We start from the raw sequence: 23,316 nt of genomic DNA, 5'->3' as shown, positions 1-23,316 counted from the left end.
ATCGGCGCTCTTCAACGATGTCAAGAGGTGCCCTTCCTCCGGTTGCCATCCATTCTGTCCTCAACCATCAACCAGCGACATCATCTCCCACATCAGATCCGAGCACCATCATCACCATAGATCAGGCCATCATCCATTGAGGAAGGTAAGGCGGATTCCCTTCCTATTCTTTTCATCTTTGATTGGTATTCTCCATCAGATCTGGCATCCGCAGCTTCTCCGGCCATCTCTGATTCCAACAGCACCATCTTCATCATTGATTTATTTCTTTTTGATGTGTTGGTTGTTTGATTGAGTTCGTGTTGATTGATGAATTTGTAATGGATTCAAGCTCCATGTTTAGGATTCTATGTATTTGGTGTGAATTGGTTGATTCCCTTTTCATTCCATTTGATTTTGTTACTGCAGTTTCGTGTACAGGTTTAAAATGCTGCATTGTTTGTTAGTTTTTAATTACTTGTTCTGTTTCCATTTAGTTGAATCATTGAATACTTGTAGATTAGATTAGAATAGCTTGTTGTCTGCGATTGAATTGATTATTATAGAATAAACTTATTTGTTGAAATGGACAGGAGTCGGATCTCGACGAAGCTGAGGTAATATTTTTTCTCGTAGTAGTCAATTATGGTTTTTCAATTTACCTCCTCATAAATAATCATGAAATCGATCGTGTGAGACCGTTGAGATGACGGATTCCATCTTTATTGAAGAATAGCTTGTTTATTGTTCATTTCAAATTGCTTCATGCTTAGTGTAGTTTTTTTTAGTGTGATGTTTGTCACATATTTCAACTGGATTGCAAGTAGGGAGATTAGATAGTGCCTTACTATGTATTTCTTTTAATTCATTATAATTATGGTTTAGGTTAGATTGGGATGTATTTTAATTGTTAATCTTAGAATTGAATCAAAATTCAAATCCTATTTTCAAATAAAATTGATCTTGAGATTTATCATGTATTCCGGTCAGATGTCATGGATGATCAAATCACTAATCAAGGGGTGATTCGACGTATGCTAAGTCCTTGCTCCAGTTGGCGAAAGGATTTGAAATACACTTAGACGAGAGGTTAGACTAGCGTCGAAAAATTCTGATGGGTCACTTTGACACTCAAGTTAGGATTCTTCTAACAAGAAGACGATTTCCATAAAAAGGAGGAGAAGAAGAAGAAAAAGAAGTCGTAAACTACCATCTCTTGGAGGTATCTTTTCTAGGGTGTATATGCCCATCTGGGAAGCCTTACCACATCAACATAAAGAATGCTCGTACGAGGGAACCAAGTCTGACGACTGCTAATTATTTTCATTTCTTTTTGGCACTATGTTCATGTACGAGGGTATCTGGGGGACTAGATCTGATAATTTTAGAATTGCTTCTTTTTATTAAGCTATCATACGGTAGCCACTGATTTTTCTCGCTTCTTTTTGACGTTATGTGCAAGTACAAGGGTATTCGGGGACCATATATGACAATCTCATAATCGCTCTTACCTCTTTAAGTTGCCACGTGTTTCGAGAACCTTTAGAGCCTCCTAGTCACGTAAAGATGGTGTTTGAGATTAAGATATCGAAGTGTCGAAAGGTCAAAAGGGCAAGAGGCTAAGTGCAGGCCAAGAGACTGTAAAAATAAAGTTCTGGATAAATTCTATTTTCTATTGACTTTTGACTTAACATATCAGTTTGAACTTTGATTATTATTGCCATATAGGAGCAATCAAAATCCGTCATATCATCTTGCATTGACTATATTCATTGGAAGATGATATCAGTCATCTCTATGCTACATTAATATAGAAGAGTTCGATATTAATGTGAATTGAATGCAATTATAGTACAACATATGAGTGACATATCACTTGGTTCATCTTCATTTCAACTTAACTTGACTTAGACTCAATTATCTTATCAAACAAATTTAAATACTATAAAACTTAATTCTACTTGACTAGTTTACCATCATAATCAAAATGAAATCATTTAAAAGAAATATTGAAAAAGTATTTTATTTTATTTTTTATTTAAAAAATTATTTTTATTTTAATATTAGTATAGCAACTATTATGGTCAAAGTTGTTTTTATTATTGCAGTTATAATTAAATTATTTTAGATTGGAGTAGCCAATACTATCAAATTTAAAGTAATTTTTATTATTGCAGTTGTAAATTTTTATTATTGCAGTTATAATTAAATTATTATAGATTTTTTTAAAAATAATAGCGTTCCATCTGCAATCAATAATTTTATTTTAGGTTAGAAATAAAAATATTTTTAAGCATAAAAAAATATTTTTAATATTTTCAAAATATAACTTAAAAGAACCACCTTCTGATGAGTTGATTGCTTGAGAGCCCGAAATTTAAAGCAACGTTGACGGATCATGATCATCGCCAGCCGTCCATTCTTATCCACACACTCACCCTATCTCGTCATCGCCACATCGAAGCGACCAACCGACCCGCGGACATGCATTGACCAAACTTATTATTCTCTACATGTCCCCAACAAATCCACACATATTGCTACCACATTTTCTCCGACTTCTCTCTCGCGTGGGTCCGTCGTTCTCGGCTCTCGTGGCAGAGCGGAAAACCGGGGGGATGAAAATCTGGGGACGAGAACTCCGAGCCGGAATAGAAAATTAGTAACGGCAGGAAGCAAATTTCTGGCCGCAACTCTAGACACGAAACGTACTCGCCACGTGGTGGTGTCTGCTTTGTCGCCTTCTTCTTTTCTTTCATATTTCCATGCCTTATCCGGACCAGCAAACAGAGTGGTCCTTCGTCAGGATTGCACACTTTGCTGTGGGACCCACCATTTTATCGAACACTATGGCTGATACATCTGTTTCCTGCGTCAAGACATTGGAGTGGCGATTATGCAGGAATGCCCAGCACATCGAATATTTCTTAAACAAACCCCTATTTTAAATATATTTCCAAAAATGAGTCAAACTCTCCGTGAATAGACAAAAATACCCACATAGTTAAGTTAAATCACAAGATTCAAATTCGATGCATATAAGTTAAATCAAATTTGATGTTGTTTAAAATTATTGGATAAAAATGATGTTGTTAAGTAGTCAGACCTAATTCATTTCAAATTAATAAATATTGATGTACTGATTGAAAATATATAATATATTTAAATTTATTTATTGAGATGTATAAATTTATTTATTTAATTAATTTTATACTATATTAAATAAATATAAATAAATTATTTATAATACTTTCTCTTTAAAACATACGGATCGGGTTTCAACTATCACGAATTATCAAATGAATTTTTTTTAATAGATAGTTGATTTAAGAATATTGGATTATTAGGTTGTCCATTGTCAACGATTTTTGATTTATCATCGATGAAAAATTTTTATGAGATCAAATCGATCACTTTCAAAATTAATCGAACCGAAAGACTGAATATTTAGTATCAATTAAAAATATAAATATAAATAAATTCTTATAAAGTAGACTATCAATTTTGTTCAAAATATTTAATTTATTTAGGACTCTAAGTTACTTAAAATCATTAAATTTTTTTTCAAGTTTTATCATCATTTCACATCTTAATTTAGGTGGAATAAATATCCCAGTGTTCCAATTATCGGCCCCACACTAACCTTATGAGGATTAAATCAAGAAACTATAGTTGATCACAACGGAAAAAAATATTAGTGACATAAATATAAGATTAAAAATGTCCTTTTTTTGTAATGTGATTGATTCATAAAAAATTTGACTATAAATATAGATCATTTTACGCTATTTGAAATTATGATGATGGTCAATGAAAATTTTTTTATAGGATTAATTACTTTTAAAATTAATCAATTAAAAAAATTAAATCTAAAATATAAAAAAATTAATATAAAAAATTTAAGGATATTTTTGTCCATTAATAGAAAGGAGGAAGGGGTCCTTCAATAAAATATAGAGGACTTGTTTGAGAAGTTTCAATTACAAGGGCCTTCTAGAATAATTGCTCGCTATTTATAAGTCGCAGCAGTGTTGCGTGGGGAAGAAGACAGCAGACGAACGAGATGGGGACGGAGCAGGCGACGGAGACGGCGGCGCTGGCGAAATCGGCGGCGGGATTAAAGCTCGTTGGCTTCACCAACTTCGTCCGTACCAACCCTCGCAGCGATCGCTTCCCAGTTCTCGGCTTCCACCACATCGAGTTCTGGGCCACCGACGCCACCAATGCCGCCGGTCGGTTCTCCTTCAGCCTCGGCATGCCGCTCTCTGCGAAATCCGATCTGTCCACTGGAAACCCCTTATTCGCCTCCTACCTCCTCCGCTCTGCCTCCCTCCGCTTCCTCGTATCCGCTCCCTATGGCGGCCCCGCTGCCACCGACGCCGCCGCCAATTCCACCGGCCGATCTCCTATTCCCTCCTTCGACGCAGAAGTAGCCCGCAAGTTTTCAATCGACCATGGCCTCGCGGTCCGCGCCATTGCCGTCGAAGTCGGCGATGCGGCGGAAGCCTTCCGCGTCAGCGTCGCCCGCGGCGCGCGCCCCGCGTTCCCGCCGGTCGACCTCGGAGAGGGCTTCGCGCTCGCCGAGGTCGAGATCTACGGCGACGTCGTCCTCCGCTACATCAGCTGCCCAAAGGTCGCACCTTCCTCCCCAAAGCTCCCGGCTTTTCTCCCTGGTTTCGAAGACATCGAGGAATTCGAGGCGACCCCTCGTCCCACCTACGGCCTCCGGAGGCTCGACCACGCCGTCGGTAACGTGCCGGAACTCCTGCCGGCGGTGCGCTACATCGCCGGGTTCACTGGCTTCCATGAGTTCGCGGAGTTCACGACGGAGGACGTCGGCACCGCCGAGAGCGGGCTCAACTCGGTGGTCCTCGCCAACAACGACGAGACCGTGCTGGTGCCGGTGAACGAGCCGGTCCACGGCACCAAAAGGAGGAGCCAAATCCAGACTTACTTGGACCACAATGGTGGCGCAGGCGTGCAGCACCTCGCGCTCGCCAGCGACGACATCCTCAAGTCCTTGAGGGAAATGAGAGCAAGAACCGCCATGGGAGGATTCGACTTCATGCCGTCGCCGCCGCCCAACTACTACCAAGGCGTGCGGCGGCGTGCTGGTGACGTACTCACGGAGGAGCAGATCAAAGAGTGCCAGGAATTGGGAGTGTTGATAGACAGGGATGACCAAGGAGTGCTGCTTCAAATCTTCACAAAGCCAATTGGGGACAGGTTTGCATTCAACCAAGAACACTTCTCTTCCATGATTCATTAGTTTGATGCTGATAATGCTGATGATCATATGATTGCTTAATTGTTGAGTTCCTGATTTGCTTGTGTTCAGTATGAATCAGTCCACACATTTCTTGGCCTTTTAGCATTTCATCAAGCAATGCATGCCCACAAAAATGTTCTAAAAAAAGCATTGGTTCTAAATTCTAATGGATCTGTAAGCTTATAATTCCATTAACTCATTGTCTTAAGCTTAACAGAGACATCAAGTTAGATTTACTGACTATTTAAGCAAAATCTCTATATGTCTAGAGTTCATCAATAGCTGACAAGACATCTTAAATTTGATCATAAAAGGCAGCATGTTATCTGAAACATGAATCTCTTATTTGATTAGAACCTAGATTACTTCAGGATTTTATCTTTGATGCTTTCTCAAATCACCATGATACAACATCATTTATGTATTTTTCACTCATTTATTATTGTTCCAATGTTCTTACCTTTATAAAAGAGGAGTTATACAATATTATTCTAATATGCATGCCTCCTATAAACCTCTTGAGAGCTAGTGCCGAGGGAAGATGCAAATGAGACCTGCTTGCCGCATACATGTCTTTTTTTTCAACCTCATTTTTTTTCATCAAGTTTTTCCTTGCCTACCTCGCTTTCCTTCAGCTCGTCATTTCCATCATCTAGTATCACTTCCTCCTTGCTACCAATTCATAACCTTAAAACCCTAAACCCGAGTTTACATTACACTGAGAATCCAAAAACTATTGGCATAAAAGATATCATCTTGAGAAATATGTAGATCATTTAGGTCAAGTTTGTTATCCAATCTAGCTTTCATAATTCTGAACTCACTATTTATGTTCGATGCAAACTGAAGTTACTTTCAACATTTTCAGTTAGAGACAGTATAAGAAATATCCTACCCAATTTGTTCTGATTTCTTTTACATTTGTCTCGATCATAATATGCCACCATCACTGTGTTTTCCACTTATTATCGAAAGGAATAGTATTGTTTCACCACAAATTCTATCATATTTTGTGTTGCTTGGTTGAAAATTCCATTTTATTATCCCATGTTCCAAGTTTTTGTGTTGTTCAAGAAAAATAAAACTCTGTGATCCATCGAACACCAACTGCTTCCTACCGAAAACTACTCCAACTGCTTCCTACATACAACTTCTCTATACTTCGAACATACACTATTTTCATTGGTTGGTCACAGAGCATTGAGCTCAAATTTCCACTTCCACTAATCGATTTCCACTTCGATATGCAGACCAACAATTTTCATAGAGATAATTCAGAGGATTGGGTGCATGGTGAAGGACAAAGAAGGCAGGGAGTACCAAAAGGGTGGCTGTGGAGGATTTGGGAAGGGCAACTTCTCAGAGCTCTTCAAGTCGATCGAGGAGTATGAGAAGTCCCTTGAAGCCAAACAAGCAGTAGCTGTTCCAAGTGCTTAAATTGTCCTTTAAATGAAGAATTCAAACAAAGAAGAAGGAGAACAATATACTTGTTATCTCACCTCATCTCTACTGTTGTTGCTCAATGACTTGAACAATCCATACATTGTATTTAATACTGATGACTAAGTTGTGATGTGTCATGGGATTACTTCAAGATCAAACTATTTTGATCTTTTATCAACAAGATTATGTTTAACTGTATACAATTACTCAACTCCCTTTCAATATTGTTCAGTATTGTTATCTATTGTTTAATTTATGAATTGATCGAATGTATTGTATCAGTTATGAAATCGTAGCTGTTATAATGTAAACAAAAATGGTAGGAATTCACGTTGTAATAGTTATGTAATTGTAGTTGTTACAATGTGTTTGATCGATTTAAGATTTAGATGGGAGATAAATACTCAATTGTAAAATAATATTGGAGGGCATTTGAGTAATTGTATATAGTTGAATACTTTTAATGATTTAAAAATAAAGGGAGGTTTTTTTTCTCACTTTTGTCCTACTTAATTTGCATTCTTAAATTTAGAAGGAAAATTAGACATTTATGTTGAGATGCTTTTCTTAAAGTGATATTTTGGCTAATAAGCTCTAGTTTTACATTGTAATTTAATGATTTTTATATATTAAAAATTACATGGAATAATAAATTAGCTTGTGATATGATATAATAACTTGAATTGTAACAAAATCAAAAATAGGAAGGTTACTGTTGCTTTAATTATATATATATATATAATTTTAAATTAGTTTAAAATATTATAATAATAATCAAGTCTTAAATTACGGTATAAAATTGATCATTAATCTTTCTATATTATTAAATTCTATTTGCAATTATATCATCATTACATATTTTTTTCATGTGTTGATTGACATATTTATAATAATTTTATATCATCTAATTAAAATATTTATTAGTCATATAAGTATATATTTATATCATTTTAAATCTATCTCTTGAAATTTTTTTCTAATTTCTCCCTAAATAGTCTCTTAAATTGATTTACAAATTATCTTTTGAATTTGGTTAGAGAGGAAAGTTGAACTAAAGGGTAATCCGGAGAAAAACAAAAGTTGGGGCCTAACTTGGAAAATATTTAACATGAAGACATGCTTTGGTTAAAATAAATTAAACATGGGGTTTTTTTTTAGGATTTTAGCATTCTTTTCTTCTAAAAAAAAATAGAATCTACTATCCAATGGTCTCATATGGTCACCCTCATGACCATCTATAAGGAGGTAAATCGAGAAACTACAATTGATCACAACGGAGGAGGATATTGCTCGGTTTCACCAAGTCGGTTCTACGATCATATGTGAGGAGGTAAATCGAGAAACTGCAATTGATCACGACGGAGGAGGGTATTGCTCGGCTTCGTCGAAATTTGAACCCTTACCCTCTTCTGTAAGTCTACTCCATTGTAACCAACTCAGTTATATTCCGGGGGCAGGATTTTAGTATTCTTTTTTGCAAGAAAGGTGGAATCCGCCACCTTAGCACCTCCACACGATCGGGCCCATTACCATCTGTGAGGAGGTAAATCGAGAAACTGCAGTTGGTCATGACGCAGGAGGGTATTGCCTGGCTTCGCCAGAATTCGAACCCTTGCCCTCTTCTGCAAGTCTGTTGCGTCGTAACCAACTCAGCTATGTCCCGGGGACAGGATTTTAGTATTCTTGAAACTAAAGGGGGGTGTTCAAAATGTGTACAATTTCTAAAGCGGCAGAATGAAACTTCTCATATTTGCGCGTGTAATATCTAAAACTCGAAGGGGGCTAATACGATACTAAAATCTCACTCCTCAGATCGCAGACTGATCGCTTTGCCCTAATCCTGCCGCCGATTTCCCCTTTTCTCGAAGCGCAGAGACGGTCTGCCGTCCGCCGTCCGCTGCCTGCTGCCGGCGCATCCCTCGGCGTCGTTTTTGGCGACCACTTTGCCTAAGGTACTTCTTCGTCTTCGTCTTCGTCTTCGTCTTCCCCCCTCTGCTTCGCAGTTGTCCTGTTTGTTACTTAACTCGTTCCTTCGGAAGGATCTATCGATCGAGCGATGATTTGAAACAGAATCCGAGAAGAAATCATCTGCAAGGTGCTAATTTGTGTTTCCTTTATTGTAGTATATCTTAGGTCTTGAATCCACTGAGGATTCGATAAACCAGAGATAGCGCGATGTTTTCGTCGATTCTGCCGCTCCCAGCCCCGCCCGCCGACGGAGATCTCGGCCCGATTCCCCTTGCCCAGGTCCCCAGCGATGTCTCTGTCAGTAAGCCTCAGGAACAGAACGAACTGCCGCCGCCGCCGCCCCCTCCCGCTTCGGTGGCGACCCACACGAGGACAATCGGTATCATCCACCCTCCGCCCGATGTCCGAATGATCATAGATAAGACTGCGACTTTCGTCGCCAAGAACGGTCCTGAATTCGAAAAGAGAATTCTTGCCCACAATGCCGGAAATAACAAGTTCAATTTTTTGACTTCGTCGGACCCTTATCATGCATACTATCAACATAAGGTTTCAGAGCAGCGTACCCTGGCTCAGAGTGCTCCACAGCCACCCACCGGAGATGCGTCTCAGTTGGCGGATTCTGCCCCTGCGCCTTCGGATGGCCTGGCTGCTCCGACATCTGCAACTGCGCCATCCGATGAGGCCGCGGCTAAGGTAGACCCTGCTGCTCAGTTCAGGATTCCTCCAAAGAAGGTCCTTGAGCCACCTGAGGCTGAACAGTATACAGTTAGGCTCCCAGAAGGAATCACAGGTGAGGAATTGGATATAATTAAGCTGACTGCACAGTTTGTCGCACGTAATGGGAAGAACTTCCTGACCAATCTCTCGAACCGTGAGATGAGCAATCCACAATTCCACTTCTTGAAGCCGACGCACAGCATGTTTACGTTCTTCACGACTTTGACGGATGCATATTCCAAGGTGCTGATGCCTTCGACAGGGCTGATAGAAAAGCTGCACAAAAGCATCAAGGATAGGACGACAGTGCTCGAGAGATGCTTGCACCGTTTGGAGTGGGAACGGTCTCAGGAACAAGCTAGGCAGAAGGCTGAGGATGAGATTGAGCAGGAGAGGATGCTAATGGCAATGATTGATTGGCATGATTTTGTTGTAGTCGAAACCATTGAGTTTGCTGATGATGAGGGCGAGGAGCTTCCCATGCCGATGACATTGGATCAGGTCATAAGGAGGAGCAAGATATCAGCATTGGACGAAGAGGAACCAATGCAAATTGCTGAACCAGGCAAAGAGATGGAAATGGAGATGGATGAAGAAGAGGTGCAACTTGTCGAGGAAGGAATGAGGGCTGCAAGACTCAGCGAGAATGGCATGGATGAGAAGAGGAGCGAAGTAAAGGCCCCCAGCGATGAGCCTGAGCCTCCAATGCGTATAGTGAAGAACTGGAAGCGGCCGGAGGAGAGGATTCATGCGGAAAGAGATCCAACCAAGTTTGTGATTTCACCTATCACCAATGAGCTAATTCCTATCAATGAGATGGCTGAGCATATGCGCATTTCGCTCATAGATCCCAAATACAAGGAGCAGAAGGAAAGAATGATGGCTAAAATCCGGGAGACCACTCTTGCTCCTGACGATGAGATCTCCAAAAACATTGTTGGGCTTGCACGAACTCGTCCTGATATTTTTGGCACCACAGAAGAAGAAGTATCTAATGCTGTCAAAGCAGAAATTGAGAAAAAGAAGGATGAGCAGCCAATGCAGGTCATATGGGATGGGCACTCAGGAAGCATTGGCCGCACTGCCACTCAAGCCTTATCGCAAGGTGCTACCGGCGAGGAACAAACTGATGCTAACAATGACTCAAGGATGTTTCCAGGCCCAGCACCAGCACCTAGACCTGGTGTACCATTAGTCCGGCCGCTCCCTCCACCTCCTGGATTGGCACTAAATATTCCTCGTTTCCCACCGAACATGGTCCCTTATTCTGTTCCCGGTGGTGGTGGTGTTGTCCCTCCTCGGCCTGGAATGATGTCAATGATTCCCTCCATGAGGCCTGCGCCATCACCTATGCAGCAGCCCATTATGATTAACCAGCAGCCAGGAATGCAAGTAAATTCACCTAGCATTCCTGTACCACCACCTCCTGGATCCCAGTTTACACCATTGGGGGTTCCTCGACCATTCGTTCCGATGCCTATGCCACCGCCTAATATGCCAATGGTTCCTCTGCCGCCTCCTCCACATGGAATGCCGCCGCCTCCACCCCCGGAGGAAGCTCCACCACTTCCTGATGAACCTGAACCGAAACGGCAAAGAGTTGATGATGCTTCTCTCATTCCAGAGGATCAGTTCCTTGCCCAGCATCCAGTAACATCTCTTTTCTCATGCTAATTTGCTGCCTAAGATCTATTGTTTGTTACAGATCATGTAACTAATTGTACCTTCATTATTTTTTTCAGGGATCTGTCCGGATTTCTGTCTCAGTTCCTAATGTGGATGAAGGAAACTTGAAAGGTCAACTTTTGGAGATCACAGTCCAATCTCTGGCTGAGACTGTCAGTAGCCTTAAGGAGAAGATTGCAGCTGAGATTCAGCTTCCTGCTAATAAACAGAAACTGAGTGCCCGTGCTGGTTTCCTCAAGGACAATCTTACACTTGCATACTACAACATTGGCCAGGGCGAGACGTTGACACTTGCTCTGAGGGAACGCGGCGGGAGGAAGAGATGAGCTTGTCATCAAACAGAGGTCATTGCGAATGCTCCGAGCATCTGGTTGTAGTAATATGCTAGTTGTTGCAAATGTTCCGATATACTGGAGACAAGTTTTTGCTAATTTAGGATTTGAGAATCAACTATTCTGATGAACTTTTTGATTTGTAATGCAGATTCAGAATTGGGATGCTAATGAATGTGTTCCTCCAAAGGAGCAAAACATAGCATTCTATGGTTTCTTTATAGTGCTGCTAAAACCTTTGTTCATCTGCAATATCTATGCTTTGCTTCTTCGAGTCAAATACCGTTTTGATCTCATGTTGTCTGATGCAGGTTTCTTGTTCTTAATCCTCATCAAGGAGACAATTCCTCGGACCGATTGGAACCCTTCAGGTGCTGTTATTGTTCTTCAGCAGGGAAGTTTGCATTTCTTTTTCCTTGTGTTTGCAGAATCTTCATCACTATGTATTGTTATGATGAGGAAGGAGATCATTCTTGTTGTTAGCTCTTACAATCAGTTCATTTAGTCTGTTTGTTGGCTCTTACAATCATGCCCTTGAAGTATGATTGAGTTGATTATTGTGGGATAGATTTATTAAACTGGACAAGGATTGAATCTCGGATGAAGTCGAAGTAATGTTCTTCACTAATTGTCAACTGTAATTTTTAAATTTATTGGTCATAGGGTCGTAGTGACTAGGCCCGGGCGACTGTTTATCAAAAATACAGGTCCGGCCACAAAGTCTTAAGATCATGTATGGGGGCTGATGCATGCCTAGTGCCGGAAGGTCCTAGGAAGTTGGTGACCTGATGACAAGGGAGTTGGAAGAAAAGTTTTGGTAAACGACATCATAACTATAACGGTCCTAAGTGAAATTCCTTGTCGGGTAAGTTTGAATCCGCACTGAAAGGCATAACGATTTGGACACTGTCTTGGATCGTGTGGGACCGTTAAAATAGTAAATTTTATTTTTTATTTTATTAAATTGATAAATAAATTATTATTTTATTATGCAAGTTGTGCTTGTGTTGGAGCCAGATGTGGCTCATGCGATTGAGCGCATAGATGCGGCAGACAAAGGAACGTAACTTTCTATCCGATTTGAACGGATAAAAAACATGTACAAAAAAAGGAGTAATCCATCTTTCCGTCCATAGTTTCTTCATAGGAAGAAGCAGCAACTACTGAGCCGGAATAGCAGTTTCCTTCCTTTACGGCTGTACCTCGCACGCGCACCAAATTTTCTATTGGTTACTAAATTGTAGGGCCCAACTCAAACGAATTGTCAAGCGGGTAGGAAAGTTTAATTAATGAAAAAGAGGATTTTTTTTTACTTAAATCAACGGTTCAGATTTAAGGGCGGGGGAGACGGAGGGTTAGGATGCATGGACAGACGTGTTCTAGTTTGTTCACATCCTTTGGAACGCCCACAGAATGTTGTCGACGCCACGTACCGAACTCTTTTCAATTATGCTCAATAATAGAGACTTTTTTGAAAAAAAAAAGAAAAATACCAGCACTTCATTCCTTACCCGCCTCCGCTTCCGGTGGAAGAAACAGATGCAGGGGCCCATCCCTTCAGGTACGAGTTGGGGAAATCGGCAAATTGTTTTCTTTAAGAGCCGTTCCTTCTTCGTCCGCCTCCGCCCGAGTGAGAGTGAGAGTGAGAGTGAGAGTGAGAGAGAGCGAGAATGGCTACGGAACATGGCCGGCTCTAGGCATAGGCCACTAAGGCCTATGCCTAGGGCCCCCATTTTAATTGGGACCCCCATTTTAATACATTAATGTATATATTTTAAGTAAATAAAAATTATTAAAATATTTTTATTAATCGATTTAGCGGGTTAGGGCCCCAAATAAAAAAAATTCTTAAAACGCCACCAAATCCTAAAATGTCACCAAATAGATCACTTTTCGTTCCGAATCTCCTGATTTGAACTGACCTTCGCTCGCACCTTCGCCGGCCCCAAATAAAAAAAAATCCTTAAAATGCCACCAAATCAACGTCACCAAACCGTTCACCTTTCGCTCTGAATCTCCCAATTTGAATTGACCTTCGCTCGCACCTTCGCCCTTCGCCAGTTCACCGTTCGCCAGTTCACCTTCGCGCCTTCGCCCTTCGCTAGTTCGCTTCCCCCTTCGCTCGCGCCTTCGCCAGTTCGCCTTCGTTCGCCTTCGCCGGTTCTGGTGGTTCACCGTCGACCGTTCGTTGTTCGTCTTTTGCCACCAAACCCTTCCCTTCGCCTTCGCAGTTCGCCCTTCGCCAGACCTCGTCGGCTCGTCGCGGTTGAAGAAGAGCAAGGCTGTGAGCACCCCTCTGTGAATCTATTCCTTTTTACTACGCATAAAATTAAATTTTATTATTATTTAATTTTAAAATATTTTTAAAAAAATAATTATTTTTTTAAAAAATCGCCTAGGGCCCCTCCTAGGCTTGAGCCGGCCCTGCTACGGAAGCGGTGGCTACGGAAGCGGAGGAGACGGCGGTGGTGGTGGGGAAGCCGGTGATGGTTGTGGGCGTCGACGACAGCGAGCACAGCATCCATGCCCTCCAGTGGACGCTTCTCCACTTCTTCTCTTCCGTCGCACCTGGACATAGCTCGTCGTACCAGCTCGTCATAGTCAACGCCAAGCCCAAGCCCGCGTCCGTCATCGCCCTCGGCGCCCCCGGTACCAACCTCTCCTCACCGTTTCTCAATCTTTCAATGGATTTGCTACTTACTCTGATTGATGAAGTACTCCTAGATGCATACTGTTGTCGTTAGATCTAGGGATTATTTGACCCGATTGGACCTTTGGATTGTCGGTCGCAGGAGTAGCTGATGTGCTGCCGTTTGTGGAGTCGGATCTGAGGAAGATCGCACAGAATGTGATCGAGAAAGCTAAGGAGATCTGCAGTGCTCATTCGGTAATTCTATGGCTCTCAGATGCTAATCCCCGTTAAAAGTTTCCCAACTGTAGCGATTGTTCATGATTTGCCCTCATTGTTCATGATTGTTCGTTTCTGGAACTGAACTTCATTTTAGGCAAGAAACAACCACTTTTGGTCATTTAAAAATTTGTTACTGAGGGGCAATCTGTTAAAGCATCTATACCTGATACAACAATAACAATAGGACAACAAAGCCAAACCCTAACTTTTTGGATTTGGCTGTATCTATTGAGCTCCCGTAAAGTAAAACAAGGAAACCCAATTTAGATAAGCTTAGACCTTCTATCTTTTCAATCACATACTTAATGGTGTTCTTTTATGCTGATTATTAGGATGGTTTTCTTAGATTACTTTACCATGCACCTTTTTTTTTTGCCCCCTGAAGATGATATATGGTGAACATAGTTCATCACTATGCGTTTTTAGGAGATAGAGGAATACTTGAAACTGAAAAAAGGCACAGAGCAAGTTAACTGCGCTGAGGAAACATATAAAGACAAAATGAGAATCAAACTACATATATGTTGGTAACAATCCGACCAAATTGTATTGATAAGAAGCTTGATTTGGTGTAAAAAACTGCATTATAATCTGAAGGCCTGTCCACATGTATATAAAATTTTACCAAAAATAAAAAGACTCGTCTTCGCTCTAATCACCCGCCCTTGCCAAGTTGAAATGGAGTCCACCCCTTTGCCAATAACAGAATAGACTTCAGGAGGTTTTCCATCAAAATGGCTACATCTTTCAGTCAATATTGAGTATAACCATGTGTAAATTGAGTTCAACATATGCTGACTCTTTGAGTGAAGATGATGTGATCAAGAGATCCAACTATAATTAAAAGAATAAGGAGGATTAAATATATCCTCAATAAGATGTAGCCTATCTTAACAGAGCACACAGCTCAGAGAAGGAAGTGGAACACCCTTTCTCCAAAGGTTAACCTTAAATTTAATTTATCATCGTAACTTGCCCAAATCATCAGTAGCCAACTGCCATTAAGTCTTTGTTTGATAGAGAAACCTCCAGTTGTTTGCCAAGACTTGTTTTGCCCTTCGTTTAATTTTATATACATTTAGGTGATTTCATTTTGAGTATCAATGGCACTTTTCGCATAATGAGTGAAGTTATACTAGCCAATATGTTCCCTTTTCTTCCCTTTTTATCATTCTTAATTCCCCAGGTCATGCATCAATTTAGCTAGCCAATGCGACATAACAACACGAGAGTTTCTTTCTCCATGAACCGTATATGTTTCAATCTCTAATTTGTTGGTGCTTTGCTTCCTTTTGAAAAACATGTTAAAGGCTTTGTTGCATCATGATCCACAATACCAATAATATATATGCTTTGGAATTCTGGAGTTCATCAGAAATTACTTTCCTCAACCACAGGTGACTGATGTGGAGTACGTAATCATGGAAGGAGATGCTAGATATGTCTTGTGTGAGGCAGTGGAGAAATACCACGCCGAGATGTTAGTCGTAGGAAGCCACGGTTACGGAGCAATTAAAAGGTACCATACTTATCTTTTTCAAGCAACCCTCACATAACATTGTAAAGATCATAGCAAACAATAAATGTGCTATAAGACTGATCAGAGCTACTACTTTTAAGTTTACTCCATCAATTCACATTTCGATTCCTTGAACAACAACAGCAAGCCGGTTCACCTAAGTGGTTCCTAGGAGTAACTTGGGAGTTCTTGTTCACATATTTTGCACAATTGCGTCCTGATTTGCGCATCTGTATCTTCTTTCAGGGCGGTGTTAGGCAGTGTGAGTGATCACTGTGCTCACCATGCGCATTGCACTGTGATGATCGTGAAGAAGCCAAAGCCAAAACACTAAATTAGTCGATATCTCAAGCTACTGAGCACTGGTTGGCTCATTTGGTGCACATAAATAAACTCTTTTTTTTCTGATCTTGTATCAATGTTATCATGGCTTGTTGTGACAAGCGAGTAGTAGCTTTTCGCTTAGTTGTTCAAATGTCGATGTATGGCCTACGATGTGGCATTATTCCAAACGATCTAGTTAGGGATGCCAATTCGATTCGAGTAGATCTGATGGGTTCTGATTGAAATAAAAATATTATTAAAAAAATGAATTCGAAATCAATCCTAAATCTTAAACTCGAATCCTAACTTTAACAATATTCTAAATTTGATAAAGGTTGCTGCCTTGTAGATGGTACATCCGATATTATGGACCCTTCCATGTGTTGGAGAGTTATTCTAAATTTAGCTCTATGCAGGAAATTAGATACGCTACAACGGTTTACAACTTAAACGGTTAGAAGATTTAAGAATGGAAATTTGTAATAATATTAAAATTTTCTTTTTATATCCCTAATATAAAATTGTTTTTTAAAATTTAAGCCCATTAGTGGCCCGACCCAAGTTCTAGCCTAAGGCGGTGTGGTTCGAGCCAAGGACTACTAAATTAGTTATCAACCGGCTTTTGATGGAGATCAGATCGAATCGGGGCTCGAGTCGACTTCGATGGAGATTGAATCGGGGCTCGAGTTGACTTCGATGGAGATCAAATCGGAGGACGGCGCTCCGATCCCCGTCGAGCGGGACTCGTCGACGGAGATCGGCAGACGCCCAGGTCTAGGGCTCTGTCGTTCCTCGCCCTCGGACTGCACCGTCTTGCGTCACCACCTGTCGTTGTGATTTGTCGGAGGCGACTCCGAAGATGAGCCGAGGATTCTATTCGAGGTCATCAAGTGGAATCTCGTTGTAGTTTGTGGCTGCGGCTAGGGGTGAGCAAAAATTCAGGTAAACCAAATAAACCGATCGAATCAATCGAATTAAAAAATTCAGTTCGGTTATTTCAGAATTTTGATTATTTTTTCTAAAAAAATTGATTAATTTGATTTGGTTTCAGTTTTAAAATTTTTTATTCAGTTAAACCAAATAAACCGAACTAGAAAAATAATTTATAAATTTTAAGTAAATAAATTTATAAATATTTAATTAATTAGTAAAATTTTTATAATATTTAAAAAATTAAGTTAATTCGGTCAAAAATCAAATTAATTGATAAAATATCGATTCGATTTGTTTGATTTTTATTGAAAAAATAGTTTATTTAATTTTTGATTAATTCGATTCAATTTGATTAAGATTTAACCGAATACTCAGCCTGAGCCGCAGAGGTTTTACCAAAACTCGGAGAAGGGCGAGCTCACAGACGGCGACCGGCTGTCTCTCTCTCAAAAATCTCTCCTTCTAGGTTCTGAGGAGGCGGGGAGCTGCACCGGCAGCGGGGGAGCAGGACGTCTTCGACGCAGTGGTGAGGAGGGAGAGGAGGACTTCAGAGAGAGAAGAAGAAGGGAGGGAAAACAGCGATCAAAGCAATCGGAGCCGAAGAAGAAGAAGAGGAAGAAGCATGGAGATCTGGAACAGGAGCTTGCTGCATTGGATGCCTCCCAAATTGATCCTATCAAAGGTCAGAACTGAACTTTCTAGGGGTGTAATTAAATTGAGTCGAATGGTAAAAGATTCAAGCTCGAGCTCGGTTTATTTTTTCTAAGCTCGAGTTCGATTCGAGCTTTAATTTTTAAGCTCGAGTTCGATTCATAATAAAATTAAATAGTTCGCAAATGACTCGAACTCGGTTCGAAAAAGATTCATTTTAAAGTTTATATATATATACGAATTTTCTCTGCTGCACAACGGTTTCCTATGTGATCCATGCATGACACCAGACCTCCAGTCACTGTTCCCGCCGCCGCATCGCCGTCTGGCCACCGCCCACCTCAAGACAAGGTACCGGCACCACATGCCTACCTCATGACAAGGTACCGGCATCACATGCCCACCTCAAGACGAGGTCGCGGCATCACGGGCCTACCTCAAGGCAAGATCCTAGCCCTATAGGCCTACCTCATGACGAGGACCTAGCATCACATGCCTACCTCAGGGCAAAGTCCTAGCATCATAAGCCCGCCTCATGACCGGAGCTCCGTATCGCCCTCCCTCCGATATCACTCCCGCCAGGAGCTCAGGACGTCCCTACGGAGATCCCTCAATCGAGGCAAGGTTAGCAGTACCTGTGCCTCCCATCCGCCCCTACCAAGTCAGCCATTTCCGACCTCAAATTATGGAATAGATATCAGCAGATCACCATGCTGACCCTTTCACCAAGCTCAGCAACTTATCTGCGAGAATTGGAACATAGACTAAGTCCTCTACTTAGTCCGGCATGATCCCAACCATCCAAAGAAGATAAACCTTGTGGTTAAAACCGTTAGAAGAGTGGAAACTGTCAGATAGACAACGCAAGGATCCCGGCCTCATCGCCAATGATAAACACTGAGATCCTAAGATCTCGCCCTCGCCACTCCTATATAAACTCCACAGGTATGACAATTGAGCACCTTGAATTCGCAAAACACACTTCTTTTCTCGTTGCCTAACTTGAGCGTTGGAGTGGCCACGTCGGGACTCCCTGGCACCCCGCTAACCCGTGCGTTCAGTGGTTGTCTCTTCAGGCCTCTCCCGTCGACGTGGAACTGCAGGTTGACGCGGCCTCCTATTGTCTGGTGGTGTGGCTATCGTCGGTAAGAAGTCGGAACATTTTCCAAATGGGTTCGAATTCCAAACGGAAATAATATTTTTGAGGTCAACTTCGGAATCTACATAAGTTGTATCACGTAGGATGGACCGGATTACGACACATTGAGCCATCAAAAATTCTTCATTTAACAGGATGGGTTGGTATGTCATTTAGAACCTACATAAGTTGTATTATGTAGGATGGGTCAGATTATGGTAAGTTAATCCATCCAAAATTTATCATTTAACGAGACAGATTGATTCATTATCTCTCTTCAATAGAAATATGGAATCTGTCATTTTAACAATTTCACACGGTCAATCTTATAATATATGTGAGGAGGATAAATCTCCAACTTAATTCAATCCAAAAGTGAATTATAAATTAGGTAGGTTAATCTATAATATATATATATATATAGGCCGGATTCCGACCAAATCGGGGTCGGAATCCGGCACCCTCCGGACCGCCGGCGAGTTGCGGTTCCAACGGGTCCGGTCCGGCGGCCATCGGTGGTCGGACGACGATGAACGGGCGGCGGGAAGCGGCGAAGGTCTGAGGAGAAATACTGTGCAAATCGCGATTTTTTAACGGCTCCGATTTATCGCGCGATGAAATGGACGGTGGAGATGCAGGTGCGCACAGGTGCGTAGGAAGCGGATGCTCAGGATAGCATTTCTAATATATATATATATATATTATAAATAAATAATTTTAAAAAATTCTAATAAAATTTTTAATTTTTAATTCACATTTATACATATTAATCAAACAATTAATATAATTCACAATTTTCATTAAAAATATATATGTCACGTTAGATCCATAATTCAATTTTAAAATTAATTTTCTTTTTTAATCCACAGGGCCAATTTGAGTTTGGTCGGTTTGGTTCACATCGTTTGGAACGCCCACAGAATGTTGTCTCTACGTAACGAACTCTTTTCAATTATGCTCAATAATAGAGACTTTTTTGAAAAAAAGAAATAATACGTTCACCTCCTTCCCTACCCGCCTCCGCTTCCGGTGGAAGAAACAGATGCAGGGGCCCATCCTTCAGGTACGAGTTGGGGAAATCGGCAAATTGTTCTCTTTAAGAGCCGTTCCTTCTTCGTCCACCTCCGACCGAGGGAGAGAGAGAGAGAGAGAGAGAGAGCGAGAATGGCTACGGAAGCGGAGGAGACGCCGGTGGTGGTGGGGAAGCCGGTGATGGTTGTGGCCGTCGACGACAGCGAGCACAGCATCCATGCCCTCCAGTGGACGCTTCTCCACTTCTTCTCTTCCGTCGTACCTGGAAATAGCTTGTCGTACAAGCTCGTCATAGTCAACGCCAAGCCCACGCCCACGTCCCTCATCAGCCTCGCCGGCCCCGGTACCAACCTCTCCTCCTCACCGTTTCTCAATCTTTCAATGGATTTGCTACTTACTCTGATTGATGAAGTATTCCTAGATGCGTACTGTTGTCGTTAGATCTAGGGATTATTTGACCTGATTGGACCTTTGGATTGTCGATCGCAGGAGCAGCTGATGTGCTGCCGGTTGTGGAGTCGGATCTGAGGAAGATCGCACAGCATGTGATCGAGAAAGCTAAGGGGATCTGCAGTGCTCATTCGGTAATTCTATGGCTCTCAGATGCTAATCCCCGTTAAGAGTTTCCCAACTTTAGCGATTGTTCATGATTTGCCCTTGTTGTGTTTGTGCTTGGTAGTGTTTATACTCGAATTGTGCTTTCGTTTCTGGAATCGAACTTCGTTTTAGCAAGAATCAACTACGTTTCGTCATTAAAAAATTTGTTACTGAGGGGTAATCTGTTAAAGCATCTATACCTGATACAACAATAACAATAGGACAACAAAGCCAAACCCTAACTTTTTGGATTTGGCTGTATCTATTGAGCTTCCGTAAAGTAAAACAAGGAAACCCAATTTAGATAAACCTAGACCTTCTATCTTGTCAATCACATACTTAATGGTAATCTTTTATGTTGATTATTAGGATGGTTTTCATAGATTACTTTACTATGCACCCTTTTTCCCCCCCCCCCTCCCCCTGAAGATGATCTATGGTGAACATAGTTCATCACTATGCGTTTTTAGGAGATAGTGGAATACTTGAAACTGAAAAAAGGCACAGAACAACTTAATTGCACTGAGGAAACGTATAAAGACAAAATGAGAATCAAACTACATATATATTGCTAACAATCTGACCAAATTGTATTCATAAGAAGCTTGATTTGCTGTAAAAAACTGCATTATAATCTGAAGGCCTGTCCACATGTATATAAAATTTTACCAAAAATAACAAGACCTGTCTTCGCTCTAATCACCTGTCCTTGCCAAGTTGAAATGGAGTCCACCCCTTTGCCAATAACAAAATAGACTTCAGGAGGTTTTCCATCAAAATGACTACATCTGTCAGTCAATATTGAGTATAACCATGCGTAAATTGAGTTCATCATATGCTGATTCTTTGAGTGAAGATGATGTGATCAAGAGATCCAACTCCAATTATATGAGGCAGGATTAAAAGAATAAGGAAGATTAAGTATATCCTCAATTGGATACTAGCCTATCTTAACAAAGCATACAGGTCAGAGAAGGAAGTGGAACACCCTTTCTCCAAAGGTTAACCTTAAATTTAATTTATCATCGTAACTTGCCAAAATCAGCATTAGCCAACTGCCAATGGGTACCGGTGAAATATGTCATACTAATTATGCAAGCTCATGAGGAATTCAGTCTCAAGAAATATAGCCACCATCATTTACAAAGGAAAGCTAAATTGACTTTCATATCCAGTACACCAAGCCCACTATAGTCTATCAAAATGTATTTACAACCATTAAATCTTTTGTTTGATAGAGAAACCTCCATTTGTTGCCAAGACTAGTTTTGCCCTTAGTTTCATTTTATATACATTTAGGAGATTTCATTTTGAGTGTCAATGGCACTTTTCGCATAATGAGGGAAGTTATACTAGCCAATATGTTCCCTTTTCTTCCCTTTTTATCATTCTTAATTCCCCAGGTCATGCATCAATTTAGCTAGCCAATGCGACATAACAACACGAGAGTTTCTTTCTCCATGAACCGTATATGTTTCAATCTCTAATTTGTTGCTTTGCTTCCTTTCGACAAACATGTTAAAGGCTTTGTTGCATCATGATCCCCAATACCAATAATATATATGCTTTTGAGTCTGGAGTTCATCAGGAATTACCTTCCTCAACCACAGGTGACTGATGTGGAGTACGTAATCATGGAAGGAGATGCTAGAAATGTCTTGTGTGAGGCAGTGGAGAAATACCACGCCAAGATGTTAGTCGTAGGAAGCCACGGTTACGGAGCAATTAAAAGGTACCACATTTATCTTTTTCAAGCAACCCTCACATAACATTGTAAAGATCATAGCAAACAATAAATGTGCTATAAGACTGATCAGAGCTACTACAATTTTAAGTTTATTCCATCAATTCACATTTCGATTCCTTGAACAACATTCTAGGAGTAACTTGGGAGTTCTTGTTCACATATTTTGCACAATTGCATCCTGATTTGCGCATCTGTATCTTCTTCCAGGGCGGTGTTAGGCAGTGTGAGTGATTACTGTGCTCACCATGCGCATTGCACTGTGATGATCGTGAAGAAGCCAAAGCCAAAACACTAAATTAGTCGATATCTCAAGCTACTGAGCACTGGTTGGCTCGTTCGGTGCACATAAATAAACTCTTTTTTATCATCTTGTATCAATGTTATCATGGCTTGTTGTGAGTAGTAGCTTTTCGCTTAGTTGTTCAAATGTCGATGTATGGCCTACGATGTGGCATTCTTCCAAATGATCTAGTTAGGGGTGCCAATTCGAGTAGGTCTGATGAGTTCGGATTGAAATAAAAATATTATTAAAAAAATGAATTCGAAATCAATTCTAAATCTTAAACTAGAATCCGAACTTAAACAATATTCTAAATTTGACAAAGGTTGCAGCCAGATGGTACACCCAAATCCTCTCTCGGGCGATATTATGGACCCTTCCCTGTGTGGAGAATTATTCTAAATTTAGCTCTAGGTATGAAATTAGATTCTTTTGTAAAAAGTGAAATCCGCCACTCCAGCAGTTTCACACGGTCGGTTTCACGATCATTTGTGAAGAGGTAAATCGAGAAACTGCAGTTGATCACGATGGAGGAGGATATTGTTAGACTTCATTGAGATTTAAACCTCTGTCCTCTTCTATAAATCTGTTTTATCATAACCAATTCAGCTATATTCCGGGAGTCATCAAATTACATTTGCTAGTTTACAACTTAAACGGTTAGAAGATTTAAGAATGGAAATTTGTAATAAAATAAAAAAATTCCTTTTATATCCCTAATAAAAATGTTTTTTTTAATTTAAGCCCATTAATGGCCCGGCTCAAGTTCTAGCCTAAGGCAGTGTGG

General features: G+C 40.7%; 4 protein-coding genes and 1 pseudogene across 6 annotated transcripts; all 5 read left to right on the top strand.

Moving 5' to 3' along the window:
- The first annotated feature begins 4,033 nt into the window (after positions 1-4,033).
- On the top strand, positions 4,034-6,894 carry LOC141835290 (4-hydroxyphenylpyruvate dioxygenase). Its single transcript, XM_074722730.1, has 2 exons — positions 4,034-5,205; positions 6,499-6,894. Exons 1-2 carry the CDS (start codon positions 4,043-4,045, stop codon positions 6,683-6,685), a joined length of 1,350 nt encoding a protein of 449 aa, XP_074578831.1. The 5' UTR covers positions 4,034-4,042; the 3' UTR covers positions 6,686-6,894.
- Positions 6,895-8,554: 1,660 nt separating this feature from the next.
- Positions 8,555-11,950, top strand: LOC141835087 (putative splicing factor 3A subunit 1). 3 transcript variants are annotated; one of them, XM_074722513.1, is made up of 4 exons: positions 8,555-8,643; positions 8,815-11,029; positions 11,122-11,409; positions 11,709-11,950. In XM_074722513.1, the coding sequence occupies exons 2-3, from the start codon at positions 8,867-8,869 to the stop codon at positions 11,389-11,391; spliced, it is 2,433 nt and encodes an 810-aa protein (XP_074578614.1). In that variant the 5' UTR covers positions 8,555-8,643; positions 8,815-8,866; the 3' UTR covers positions 11,392-11,409; positions 11,709-11,950. The 3 variants fall into 3 exon arrangements, with proteins under 3 accessions (XP_074578614.1, XP_074578613.1, XP_074578611.1); XM_074722512.1 differs by lacking the exon at positions 11,709-11,950 and adding an exon at positions 11,549-11,677; XM_074722510.1 differs by lacking the exon at positions 11,709-11,950 and having other exon boundaries at positions 11,122-11,677.
- A 1,087-nt stretch (positions 11,951-13,037) lies between these two features.
- Positions 13,038-16,373, top strand: LOC141834811 (universal stress protein PHOS34-like). Its single transcript, XM_074722179.1, has 5 exons — positions 13,038-13,079; positions 13,833-14,046; positions 14,190-14,284; positions 15,706-15,827; positions 16,074-16,373. Exons 1-5 carry the CDS (start codon positions 13,068-13,070, stop codon positions 16,159-16,161), a joined length of 531 nt encoding a protein of 176 aa, XP_074578280.1. The 5' UTR covers positions 13,038-13,067; the 3' UTR covers positions 16,162-16,373.
- Positions 16,374-16,847: 474 nt separating this feature from the next.
- Positions 16,848-17,777, top strand: LOC141834542 (uncharacterized; annotated as a pseudogene).
- A 2,236-nt stretch (positions 17,778-20,013) lies between these two features.
- On the top strand, positions 20,014-22,668 carry LOC141834800 (universal stress protein PHOS34-like). The gene is made up of 4 exons (XM_074722169.1): positions 20,014-20,248; positions 20,395-20,489; positions 22,113-22,234; positions 22,457-22,668. Exons 1-4 carry the CDS (start codon positions 20,038-20,040, stop codon positions 22,542-22,544), a joined length of 516 nt encoding a protein of 171 aa, XP_074578270.1. The 5' UTR covers positions 20,014-20,037; the 3' UTR covers positions 22,545-22,668.
- Positions 22,669-23,316: the final 648 nt, after the last annotated feature.

This window comes from Curcuma longa, chromosome 9 (genome assembly GCF_044706935.1).
Source record: "Curcuma longa cultivar G26 ecotype Majalengka, Jawa Barat chromosome 9, ITB_CL_G26_1.1, whole genome shotgun sequence".
Taxonomy (NCBI): domain Eukaryota; kingdom Viridiplantae; phylum Streptophyta; class Magnoliopsida; order Zingiberales; family Zingiberaceae; genus Curcuma; species Curcuma longa.
Note: the sequence above shows the minus strand (reverse complement) of the source record. Positions and strands in the feature narration are given on the sequence as shown.

Excerpts from the sequence above, each read along its gene's own strand:
- LOC141834800 (XM_074722169.1), top strand. The coding sequence starts at position 20,038 with ATGGCTACGGAAGCGGAGGAGACGCCGGTGGTGGTGGGGAAGCCGGTG. Across the intron at positions 20,249-20,394 it reads CATCAGCCTCGCCGGCCCCG|GAGCAGCTGATGTGCTGCCG; the intron begins GTACCAACCTCT and ends TGTCGATCGCAG. Across the intron at positions 22,235-22,456 it reads GGTTACGGAGCAATTAAAAG|GGCGGTGTTAGGCAGTGTGA; the intron begins GTACCACATTTA and ends ATCTTCTTCCAG.
- LOC141835290 (XM_074722730.1), top strand. The coding sequence starts at position 4,043 with ATGGGGACGGAGCAGGCGACGGAGACGGCGGCGCTGGCGAAATCGGCG. Across the intron at positions 5,206-6,498 it reads ACAAAGCCAATTGGGGACAG|ACCAACAATTTTCATAGAGA; the intron begins GTTTGCATTCAA and ends TTCGATATGCAG.
- LOC141834811 (XM_074722179.1), top strand. Across the intron at positions 14,047-14,189 it reads CATCGCCCTCGGCGCCCCCG|GAGTAGCTGATGTGCTGCCG; the intron begins GTACCAACCTCT and ends TGTCGGTCGCAG. Across the intron at positions 14,285-15,705 it reads AGATCTGCAGTGCTCATTCG|GTGACTGATGTGGAGTACGT; the intron begins GTAATTCTATGG and ends CCTCAACCACAG.
- LOC141835087 (XM_074722513.1), top strand. The coding sequence starts at position 8,867 with ATGTTTTCGTCGATTCTGCCGCTCCCAGCCCCGCCCGCCGACGGAGAT. Across the intron at positions 11,030-11,121 it reads AGTTCCTTGCCCAGCATCCA|GGATCTGTCCGGATTTCTGT; the intron begins GTAACATCTCTT and ends TATTTTTTTCAG.